General features: G+C 44.4%; 1 protein-coding gene across 1 annotated transcript in view; it reads left to right on the forward strand.

Moving 5' to 3' along the window:
• The window catches only part of TAF3 (TATA-box binding protein associated factor 3), a 166,637-nt gene that overhangs the window by 104,810 nt on the left and 49,290 nt on the right, over window positions 1-12,537 (forward strand). The window contains 2 exon segments of the mRNA XM_032221269.1: window positions 3,839-3,881; window positions 3,884-3,917. Of these exon segments, the coding sequence (XP_032077160.1) occupies window positions 3,839-3,881; window positions 3,884-3,917 (77 nt within the window).

Consider the following 12,537-nt stretch of genomic DNA (forward strand, 5'->3'; position numbering starts at 1 on the left):
CAATCAATATACATATTTCTTGGTGGCCTGTAGCCTCAGTGATACTAGGCCAGTGATGGCGAACCTTTTTGGCTCCCATGCCATAAGTGGGGGAGCGCAGGGGGGTTGTGCACGAGTGTGCTGCACCCATAATGCAATGTGCAACACCCCCCAGCACGCATGCACGCATGACAGGCGCAATCCTCCATTTTGCATGCTTTTTTCACCCTCCCCAGGCTCCAGAGGCCCCCCCCCCCAGTGGCCTTCTCCGGAGCCTTCCGGAGGCTTCAGGAGCTTCCCTGAAGCCTCCGGAATGCAAAAAAACAGCCCTTTGGGCAAAGTTCAGGAACAACTTCCAGTTTGCTCATATGGCCAATTTAAGCCCTCTGGAGCCTTCAGGGGGGTCCTACGAGCAAACCGGAAGACTTCCAGTTTGTCTGTTGGGTCTTTTTTGTCCTCCAGAGCCTTCAGGGAAGCCTCCAGAAGGTCCTACGAGCAAACCGGAAGTCCGTTCCTGAACTTCCAGTTTGTCCGTAGGGTCGGTTTCGCTCCAGAGGCTTCAGGGAAGCTCCTGAAGCCTCCAGAGGGGGGTGGCTGTTTTCGCCCTCCCCAGGCTCCTATAAAAGCCTCCGGAGCTGGGGAGGGCAAAAAATGGCTTAAAAGAAGGCTGAACTCAGTTGGCCAGCACACTCATGCGCGCTGGCCAGCTGACAGGGCATGCAAGGCGTTGCCATAGGTTCGCCATCCCGGTACTAGGCAGTCATAAGGTCATAACATGAAGCAATAATAATAATACAATGGAACAGTCGTAAGTAGAGGATATGGAGTCCGAGACCTGTGGGCCTCCAAAGGAAATTGCATTTGATCTGAGACGGGTTAGATGAGAGATGCCATTGGAGGGGGCTCAGGACCTTCACCTTGGCCTAAGGCAGAGGTGGGCAGGTGGGCAACTTAGGCTAACTTTACGACCTGCGGACTTCAACGCCCAGAATTCCTAAACTCAGCATCATTCCAGTTTCTCATTTCTCGTCCAGCAAACCGGTTAACCTCTTGAGTTGATGTGAACTCAACCACTAGAAAATGCCATTGGGGTTCAAATGGGGATTCTTTTGCACAAATGCAGAAAAAAGAAAAGAAAAAAGGAGAATCTTGGCCGGGTGGGGGGAGGGAGAGAGAGAGAGAGAGAGAGAGAGAGAGAAATTTCACTCCACTATCAGATATTTGGCTATTTGATAGAGGTGCAGTGGGGTGGGGGGGAACCCCGTTCATTGAAGGAGACAGAAGGGATTTCAATATCTGTGTTCAAATCTGTCTACCTCCCTCTATCTGGCCTGGTATTTCCTTCTCACTGCACTCCTTCTATTTATTCATTTATTTGTTTTTTTTTCTAGGTCGGATACTTTGGCCTAAGAAAACCACTCTATAAATCCTTATAAGAATCACATTTGATAGGGTAAATCTCCCAAGTAGAAATCGCGTATAATAGATATCTCTCAGTTACTGCCTTTACCTGCGGAGGGGAGTCGTCCTAATTGCAGCATTCATATATTAGCAGATTTCGAGTGAAGATAGGATTCTATCCAATGGCAGCTTAAAGCGCTGAGTGATTAAAATGAACTTAGAAAATAAAAAAAAATAAAAAAAAGCTCTCCCCTCATTTTATAACTAGTCCACATCTTCTACTGTAAACAATTCAGTACACCATTAGGACTATAATGCACCATTACAAGTGATTAAAAAGAAATCTACCCTTTATACTCCTAAAATATATTGTATTATAGGAAAGCAATATAAGCTTGTGGCAGATTACATTGACAAAGCTTCCTGTTCGCTTTGGCGAAAAGTCCCTGTCGAAAGATAAAACTTTAAAGCCAGGCGGCATGAAAGAGTCCCTACCCCACAAAATTAAAAAATTTAACCGATCTCCAGATAAGCCTTTCCTCTCTTTTCTTTTCTTTTCTTTCTTTTTCTTTTCTTTTTTGGAAAAAAGTCATCCCATCTCTTTGCTGGAAGTCAGGATTTGAAAATAAATTTCTCTCTCTCCCTCCCACCTTTTAAAATCTCTTGAGTGATTTTCATTTTTTGCAAGGCCGCTCTGTGGTGTCCTGGAAAAACGGAGAGTTAAGGCTTTATCAGTTGTGCCCTGAGGTATGTGGCAAAGAAGCTAAATCCTTGAAGATTAGTGCCAAAAAAAAAAAGAAGAAGAAAAAGAAAAAAAATTCCTGCAGCACACGGCAATAAGGGGCTTATAGGACTACTAGTATTAGTTCAGGTGAAAGGAGTATTGCTTATACATAAAACTGGACAATCCAGGCACAATGTATTTTTAGTTAGCTACAAAGGAGTCTTACATTGCTGGACATTGCCACTTCGCTGACTGGAAAGCTCGGTAATTCACTGTATAGATGCTTCTCCCAGTCCAAATCCCCAACTTATTCCAGAATTGCAGTTCTTTAAATTTTAATTGTAAAGAGATCGTGGTCCGTTGACATTAAAAAATCTGTCAATTTAATGAATGGGATGGGATGGGATAGAATAGGATAGAACAGTGATGGCGAACCTTTTTGGCTCGCGTGCCATAAGGGGCAGTGCAGGGGGGTGTGCGGGCTTGCACCCATAATGCACCGTGTGACCCACCCCAGTGTGCATGCGCGTATGAGAGGTGCTCCCCCATTTTTCCATGCTTTTTTCGCCCTCCCCCTCCAGAGGCTTTATAGGAGCCTTGGGAGGGTGCAAACAGCCCCCGCGGAGGGCCTCCGGCGGCTTCAGGGACCTTCAGGAGGCTTCCCTGAAGGCTCCGGAGGACTAAAAATGACCCTACGACCAAACCGGAAGTCAGTTTTAGCCCTCCGGAGGCTTCAGGGACCATCAGGAGGCTTCCCTCTGGAAGATTAAAAAGGACCCTCGGAGCAAACCAGAAGTGACAACGTTCACTGAACAACTGTTTTGCTTAGAATAGAAATTTTGGGCACAATTGTGGTCGTATGTTGAGGACTATCTGTGCATTCCCACACCTGTTCCCACACCTGTTTCTTCTCTGATGTTGTGCTGACCTAGGCTTCCCAAGACCATGAAGCAGACTCCTCGTCCTGATAAAACCTCTTTTATTTAGGTTAAAGAGAATTCCTCTCCAGCATAGTCCCTGCAAACAGTCTTTCATGAGATTTCAGAACTACAGACTTTTGGAGAGCTGCCAAGCCGATATCTTCCAAACGCCATGCTATAGCAGCAATTACTTGGCAAGAAGTCAGGAACAGATCTTCCCCCTAATGAGTTGAACTAATTGTCCCTGCAAACTCCACTCCCCTTTCGCTCCTCTTTATTCCCTATGGGAGGGGCCATTCATCATCCACTTGTGGCTTTACTCCTGAGTTGGCCCTTGTTCCTTAGCTGTTCCCTTCTCCTGGCAGCTCTGTGCATGCACACATCGGGAAAGGCTCCAGCTGTTCTTCTGCCTCACTGATCTCCAACTCCGAAGGCAGCTGATAACTGCCATACAGCCCTGGCCCCATTTCTGCCTCCAATGCAGAGCCCTCGTCAAAGCCTTTCCCAGACTCCAGGACTAGCCCATGTTCCTCCCCAACCTCCTCACTCTCTGAGTCTGCCACCAGTTCCGCTGGCCTCTGGCAGGCTACAACAGATGGAGATGCTGTCACATAACACATGAACTGTTGTAAGTCAATGGCTGCCTGTACATCTGTTCCCCCCTCACCTTCACAGACCTTGAGTCGATTCTGGGAAGTCCACAAGTCTTAACGGTTGTCGACTTTGGAGAGCCCCCGCTCTGCCTAATTCAACACGGCACAAAAACTTTATAGCCGATACCCATTTTAACGCTGGAATCTCTTACCTTTAGCAGATCAAAATCGAACCTGTTATCCCTGCCCCATCTCCTGTGATTCCCGGCTGACGTTGCGAGTGGGTGGTCAGGACAAAATGTAAGTATGAAATAAACCCAATTGATCAACCCTTGGTGGGTATGGGTTCCTCTGCTTGTGGCAAAATCCATTTAACAGACTGTGTCGTTTTTCCTAATGAATTTATTTCCTGAACATTGCTTGCCGTGATAATTAATGCATTTTTTTATTATTTTTAAAAAATTGCAATTAAATATAAAGCCTTTAAACTGCCCAAGGGCGTAATCCCCCGTTTCACGATTGTACGGGCAAGATTAAGACTTTTTGTTTGTCTTCCTGTATTCGCCTTCCAGGACAACTAAACAAAACCTAAAAGGCTTAAGGAATAATGTTTTGGAATCAAGACAGCTAACCACGGTTTGCTTTAAAAATGACACGTGAACTTAACTGTACAATTGGCAGCTTATGACTTGGAACAAAAGTAGTCGCTATATTTCATCAGAGTTGATCTCCGAAAATGAGATCTTATTTAACGGTATTGTTTGATAAAACCGTTTGGATTGAATAGCGTATGCATGTAGGCATTCATATATGTGTTAATGTTATATTTGTTTCTGGCATTTTATAAGCCCTTTTGTTTAGTCAGAAGTGGCTTCTGAAAAAAAAAAGTTAACAATGTGTTCTGATGGAAGACTTCCCGAAAGCACGAAGCCAACTCTTCGTCCCGATAAAACCTCTTTTATTTAGTTTAAAGGGAATTCTTCTCCAGCAAAGTCCCTGCAAACAGTCTTTCATGAGATTTCACAACTACAGACCTTTATCAGGCTTGGAGAGCAGCCAGGCCGATATCTTCCAAACGCCACGCTGTAGCAGACAATACTTGGCAAGAAGTCAGAAACAAATCTTCCCCTAATGAATTGAACTAATTGTCTCCTGCAAACTCCCCTCCCCTTTCGCTCCTCTTTCTTCCCTATGGGAGGGGCCATTCACCGTCCACTTATGCCTTTACTCCTGAGTCAGCCTTTGTTCCTTAGCTGTTCCCTTCTCCTGGAAGCTCTGCACATGCGCACACTGGGAACAGGCTCCAGCTGTTATCTGCCCCATTGATGTCTGACTCCGAAGGCAGCTAATTACTATCGGGCGGCCCTGGCCCCCTCTGCCTCCAACACAGAGCCCTCATCAGAGCCTTCCCCAGACTCCAGGACTGGCCCATGGTCCTCCCCAACTTCCTCACTGTCTGAATCTGCTGCCAGATCCATTGGCCATTGGTGGACCACAATACAATGAACAATGGTGACGCATCATTAGAAATTTGGGTTGGATTTTTTTAAAATTGTGCATTAAATTATTCACTGTCCATCTCAGCATCACATGATTCTGAATGACTTACAATACAATCCAATCACACAATTGTCAAGCGCAGGAAATCAGGAGTCCAGGCCATTCAAATGACTATATAGTTTATTGTATGCTAAAGTTCCATACAAGATCCGAACTACTAATGATGAAGGCAAATTGGCAACAAATTTAAGGAGAGCTGGATTTAAATCTCTTGTGGGCACAAAGGGACTCAAGACTTATGACATGTTTGACCCCTCCCTCAGGCTCAGCCTGGTGATCTCCTACAACAATATTACCCTAGAAGTAGCACTTAGACTATATACCACTTCACAGTGCTTTTATAGCCCTATCTAAGAGGTTCATCAGTGGAGTCCCTTCCAGCCCACCTTGAATTCCTCTGACTCTTATCTACCATCAGTTTCCTTTGACCCTTAGTAGTTCAGATTCTTGTAGAGAGCTTTAGGTTGCATAAGCTATATATTCATTAGAACTGCTGGGACTCCTGATTTTCTGCGCTTGATACCTCTCTTTAAGCTGCTTTCAGTCCATCAGGTTAAAGTGTTATAAAATGCAGGGAAATAAATAAATGAGTAGAGATAGTCCTTGATTTACTGCCACAATTGAGCACAAATTTTCTGTTGTTAAGCGAGGCATTTGTTAACTGAGTTTTGCCCCATTTTACGATAGTCATACTGGGATTTAAATTATGTTCAATTGTACTGTCTTAATTGGCTTGTCAGTCCACCTGACCACTATATAGAAGTGAAAAGATATGGTTCAAACCTCCACATATAAATGCCAAGAGATTAATTAGAATATTTTTTTCTATTGATCCCCCCCACCAAAAATGAGGACAATATAGTGAGTTCATCTGGCATTGACCAATTGGCATCTAAAACAGTATACAAGTAGACCCCGACTTATGAACCCAATTGAGTCCAACATTTCTGTTACTAAGTGAAACATTTGTTAATGAATTTTGCCCCATTTTACGACCTTTATTGCTGTTAAGTGAAATGTTGCAGTTAAGTAGGTAAGTAACATGGTCGTTACCATATTTTTGGAGTATAAGATGCACTTCCACACACAAACCCTAAAAGGGGGTGAAAGATTGGGTGCATCTTATACACCGAATGTAGCCCTTCCCACCCACTGGCCCCACCCTTCGGCCTCCGTGTGTCATGTTTTAGACCTGTTCCATTGGCGCACTCACAACCAGCGAGCTAATGTGCTGAAGCTGGCCAGGCTGTTTGCTAAGGTTACTAGCCAGATGAATACCAATGGATGCTGGTAGGCAGAGGCAGAATTTTTTTCTTTTTCCTCCCAAAAACTAACGTGCGTCTTATACTCTGGAGCATCTTATACTCCGAAAAATACGATAAGAGGATCTGGCTTCCTTTGCTTGTTCAAAGGTCCCAGAAGAGGATCACATAAATATGAACCAAGTGCCATGCATCCAATATCGATTGCGTGACCATGAAGATGCTGCTGTGGTCTTAAGTGTGTAAAACCATCACAAGTGACCCCCCCCCACCAGGCCTTGTAACTTAGAACGGTCACTAAGCGAATTGTCATAAGTCGAGGACAAGCAGTATATAAGTTCAGTCTTGGGGTCCCCCCGTAGAGCGATACAATCTTCTTTCAAAGCATGTGCAACTCTGCCCAAGTTTTCAAATCTGTCAGATTGTTATGCCTGGAAAAACATTGCCTGCCAAAATGAGATCATCAGACAGTTCCAGTAGGAAGTTGTTTTGGAGACTTAATGAGAGCGTTGTTGAGGAATGGGTCGGGGAAAGCTACCTTTGCCATTTAGGAGTCTTGCAACAGTCTTATTCCACGCGGAATGTATGCGAGCAATAAGAAGGTGAAACCACCTGGAAGAAGACAATCCCAGTGCTTGAGTAAATGAAAATGAAATCAAAATGAAAACATTCTCTGATTGGACGTGAGGGATGGAGAAGGAGAAGTTCCCCAGTAAAGGCATGATGATATGGGGACCCTCAGAATCAACGGATTGGGATTTCTGGAAAGTCACGGAGACCACCAAGTTAACAGAACAACAGAGTTGGAAGGGATCTTGGAGGCCTTCTAGTCCAACCCCCTGCTCAAGCAGGAGGCCCTATACCATGCCAGTTTCTTCTTAAAAACCTCCAGTGATGAAGCACCGTCAACATCTGAAGGCAAGCCATTCCACTGATGAGTTGTCCTCACCATTAGAAAGTTTCTCCATCATTCCAGGTTGGTTGTCTCCTTGATGAGTTTCCATCCGTTGCTGCTGCTTCTGCCTTTGGGTGCCTTGGAGAATAGTTTGACTCCCTCTTCTTTGTGGCAACCCTGAGATATTGGAAGACTGCTATCATGTCACTCCTAGTCCTTCTTTTCATTAAACTAGACATTCCCAGTTCCTGCAACTGTTCTTCATATGTTTTAGCCTCCAGCCCCCTAATCATCTTTGTTGCTCTTCTCTGCACTCTTTCTAGAGTCTCCACATCTTTTCTACATCGTGGCGACCAAAACTGGATGCAGGATTCCAAGTGTGGCCTTACCAAGGCCTTATAAAGTGGTATTAAGACTTCACGTGATCTTGATTCTCTCCCTCTGTTCCTCACCGTTAGAAAGTTTCTCCTTCATTCCAGGTTGCTTCTCTCCTTGATGAGTTTCCATCTGTTGCTTCTTGTTCTGCCTTTGGGGTGCTTTGAGATAGGTTGACCCCCCCTCTTCTTTCGGCGAGCAGCCCCTCAAAATTAGAAGACTGCTATCGTATGAAAAGAGCAATTACAGTATAGGAGAATGTAGTTAGTTTACTTTATTGTCATTGCACTTCGTACAACGAAATAAATGCCATCTTCAGTGTACATTATACTATAAAAATAACACACACACACACACACACACCACACACACACACACACACACATCCTTCTATACAATTGAATTGAAAACCCTGATATTGCATTAATATTTCACTGTACAGTAGAATTCAATATAGTTCCTGCCCTGGGATAGAAGCTGTTTTTCAGCCTATTTGTCCTTGTTTTTATCCTGTACCGGCTGCCAGATGGTAATAGTTCAAAAAAAAAAGGGAGGGGGGTGCTCAGGATGAGATGGATCTTTAAAAATGTAGTGTCAGATCAGAGTTTTAGACTAAAATTTATCATCTGATAGATCCGGTTCCCCAACCTCCAGTCCGTGGACTGCAGGGGTGGGTTTCAACAGGTTCGCGGCGATCCCTGCGAACCGGTTGGTCGCGAACCCGGAAGTAAGTAACTTCGGGAACAGCGAAGGGCCCACCCACCCGCCCGCGCTCCTTACCGGTCTTTGAAGGCTTCTGCGCTTCACGCAGGCGCATGGCATATACAGCGCCTGCGCGATTCTCCGCGAGCAGCTGAATGGCACATACAGCGCCTGCGCGAGTCTCCGCGAGCAGCTGGAGCATCACGCAGGCGCTAAGACGCATGCGTGAACTGCGCGTGTGCACGAGGACGCCGCCGGCCCAGTTCCAACCGAACCGGCTGGAATGGGATTAGCAACCCACCCCTGGTGGACTGGAACTGGGCCACGGCATACAAGCAACCGGTCCACACAAACAAGTGAAGCTCCATCTGTGGGATTTAGGCAGCATGCGAAACCATGTCCTCTCCAGCCCATGAAAAAATTTATCCCATGGAACCAGTCCCTTGCGCCCAAAAAGTTGGGTGCCGCTGTGATAGGTGACTCACCTAAATATACTTATACTTTTACAGGTAGTCCTCGACTTACAACTATTCATTTAGGGACCATTCAAACTTGCAACTTATGTGCAACTTTTCAAAATGATGACCATGGTCACGTGATCAGGATTCACACTCTTGGCAACTGGCATGTACTTACGACGGTTGCACTGTCCCGGGTTCATGTGATCACTATAGCAGTGTTCCAATATCTCAGGGGTTGCCACAAAGAAGAGGGTCAAACTATTCTCCAAGGCACCTGAAGGTAGAACAAGAAGCAATGGGTGGAAACTAATCAAGGAGAGAAGCAACTTAGAACTGAGGAGAAATTTCCTGACAGTTAGGACAATCAATCAGTGGAACAGAAGTTGCCTCCAGAAATTGTGAATGCCCCAACACTGGAAGTCTCTAAGAAGATGTTGGATAGCCATTTGTCTGAAACTGTATAGGGTTTCCTGCCTAGGCAGGGGGTTGGACTAGAAGACCTCCAAGGTCCCTTCCAACTCTGCTATTGTATTGTATTGTATTGTAATCTTCCCAGATGGTTTCCGACAAGCAAACTCAATGGGGGAAGCCAGATTCGCTTAACGGCCTCATGATTCCCTTAATAACTACCGCGATTTGTTTGACGACAGTGGCGAGAGAGGTCATAAGAGGGGGCACAGCTCACTTAACAATGCTCTTGGCTTAACAACAGAATGTTGGACTCCATTATGGTCATAAATTGAGGACTTCCATATATTTAATCTGTATTGTAAGTATATATATATATATATATATATATATATAGATTATATATATATATATATACACACATACATACATACACACACACACACACACACACACACACCACACACACACACACACACACACACACATATATATATATATATATATATATATTAATATATATGCTTACAATACAGATTAACATATATATTAACAGATTAACATATATATATGTCCCCTGGGCCTTTGGGGAACATTGTTTGAGGAGGGAGAGAAAAAAAGGAGGAGGGAAAAAAACCATAAAATTGTTCCCTTTTTCCTCTCTAAATAATGTGGAAGAGAAACAGGTTGAGGGATTTATGAGTTCCCTCAGAAGAGGGAAGTTGAAATTGTTTGCATCAAATCAGTAGAATGAGATAAATGTTTTTCCACCTCCACTAGACAGTTTCTATTAAGCTCCGTCAATCCTGAGCCGCAGAACCTTTCCACGTGGATAAAAGGCGACTCTTTTCCCCAGTATTTGGGCTTTTCTGTTTGGACTAAGAGCAACAGATGAAGATTTATTAATATTTTTTATTTTTTTAATCCTGCGTGCCTGTGCCTTCAAGTCAGTTTTTGATTTTCAGTTGACTGTCTGGATAAAATCTGTCCTGGGCGGTTTTTGGAAGAGGCGTTAAAATGAAATTCAGGTTTACCCAACCTCGAGTGCTTTTAAGACCCGTGGACTTCAACTCCCAGAATTCCCCCAACCAGCACGGCTGGCTAAGGGAATTCTGGGAGTTGAAGTTCATGCGTCTTCAAGTCGCCAAGGCTTAATTAGACGGTACGCCCAAGATATTCTTGGCACCCACTGTGTCTGTCGTCTGCTGTGGGTCTATATTGCTTTATTGTTTACTGTTATTATTTGATTTGATTTATAGCCTTTCTGCTTTGGCAACCACTCAAGGTGACATGTTTATGGAGCCTTTGCGGTTTGGGAGTTTTCTTGTAGGCACTCGGAAGAATCTTTGCACTGAGAAATAGGTAGCAATCGCTTTAAAATTCAAGATCTGCTTGACTTGGCAAGTCTGTGGATTCTTTTTCCTCTCCATTTTTTCAGGTCTCATTAATCTCATTGCCACTCAAATTACATCAAATCTTTTCTTTTGTATGTTATCCAGTATCTATATTGCCCAATATATGCTCAACAAGGGCTCAAAAGGTGGCTCAATGGCTAAGACACTGAGCTTGTCAATCAGAAAAGTCGGTGGTTCGAATCCCCAGCGCTGCGTAACAGAGTGAGCTCCTGTGACTTGTCCCAGCTTCTGTTAACCTAGCAGTTCAAAAGCACGTTAAAATGCAAGTAGAAAAATAGGAACCACCTTTGGTGGGAAGGGAACAATGTGAGTTTGTGACAGTTTCCAAAAAGCCTGGCCTGCCTTATAAAAGGACACATCTTTACCAGAGAGTCCTCGACTTATTACCTCCACTAGACCGATTAGATCCCAGTTTAGGCCTCCTCTGAATTCCATCCGCCGGCCAGTGTCGACTGGCGACTACCCGGAGGAGAGCCTTCTCGGTGGCTGCTCCGACCCTTTGGAACGAACTCCCCGTGGAGATTCGAACCCTCACCACCCTCCAGGCCTTCCGCAAAGCCGTTAAAACCTGGCTGTTCCGACAGGCCTGGGGCTAAAGAGCTGTTGCCCCCGTTTCGAATGGTATGACTGTTGTGTGTTTTTAAATTATGTATTGTTATTTTCATTTTTATTTTTTGTCTGTACCCCCCCTTCCCTGATTTGATTTGTTAGCCGCCCTGAGTCCCCTTCGGGGGGAAAGGGCAGCATATAAATATAATAAAATGAAATGAATGAATGAATATCCATTCGTAGTGACCGTTTGAAATTACAGCGGCACTATGACGTTTTTTTGCATTTACGACTGTTGCAGTCTCCTCGTCACCTATTCGGATGCTTGGGAATTGGCTCACAGTTATGACGGGTTGCAGTGTCCCTGGGTCAAGGGATCCCCTTTTGCGACCTTCTGACAAGCAAAGTCAATGGGGAATCTAGATTCACTTAACGACCGTGTTGCTGCAGTGATTCATTTAACAACAATGAGGAGGAAGCTCTTAAATTGGGGCAAAGCTCACTTAACAACTGCCTCACTTAGCAACGGATATGTTGGGCTCAATTGTGATAGTAAGTCGACTGTCTTGGATAACCGATATTTTTGAGCCTGCATTGGTTTGTGCAAATATAACTCTCGGGGCAATAAATGTCTGTTTATTTAGTTAGTTAATTTGAATCAATATTCAGACAGTTAAATTATTTGCTAATTACCTTTAATATGAGTATTTGAATACGTGCCTATAGACGTTTTGTGTGTAATGTTTGGGAAACACAAAAGTTCCTCCTTTACAGTGACTCTGCCAAGATATGGCAGATTGTACACTTGAGTTGATCTATGTGTACAATTCAGTAAAAATAAATATTTTTGAGATGCCTTGTTTTATTCACGAGCAGATCCATGTAAATAATTGATTCTCTATAACTACTTAAAGCAGTGTTTATCAATCTTGTCAACTTGAAGATGTCTGGACTTCAACTCCCAGAATTCCCCAGCCAGCGAATGCTGGCTGGGAATTCTGGGAGTTGAAGTCCAGACATCTTCAAGTTGACAAGGTTGAGAAACACTGACTTAAAGGGTGACTCCGTGGCTAAGACACTGAGCTTGTCGATCAGAAAGGTCGGCAATTCGGCAGTTCGAATCCCTAGTGCCGCGTAACGGAGTGAGCTCCCGTTACTTGTCCTAGCTTCTACCAACCTAGCAGTTCAAAAGCATGTAAAATTCAAGTAGAAAAATAGGGACCACCTTTGGTGGGAAGGTAACAGCGTTCCGTGTGCCTTCGGCATTGAGTCATGCTGGCCACATGACCACGG

The sequence above is a fragment of the Thamnophis elegans genome, chromosome 7 (genome assembly GCF_009769535.1).
Source record: "Thamnophis elegans isolate rThaEle1 chromosome 7, rThaEle1.pri, whole genome shotgun sequence".
Lineage (NCBI taxonomy): Eukaryota > Metazoa > Chordata > Lepidosauria > Squamata > Colubridae > Thamnophis > Thamnophis elegans.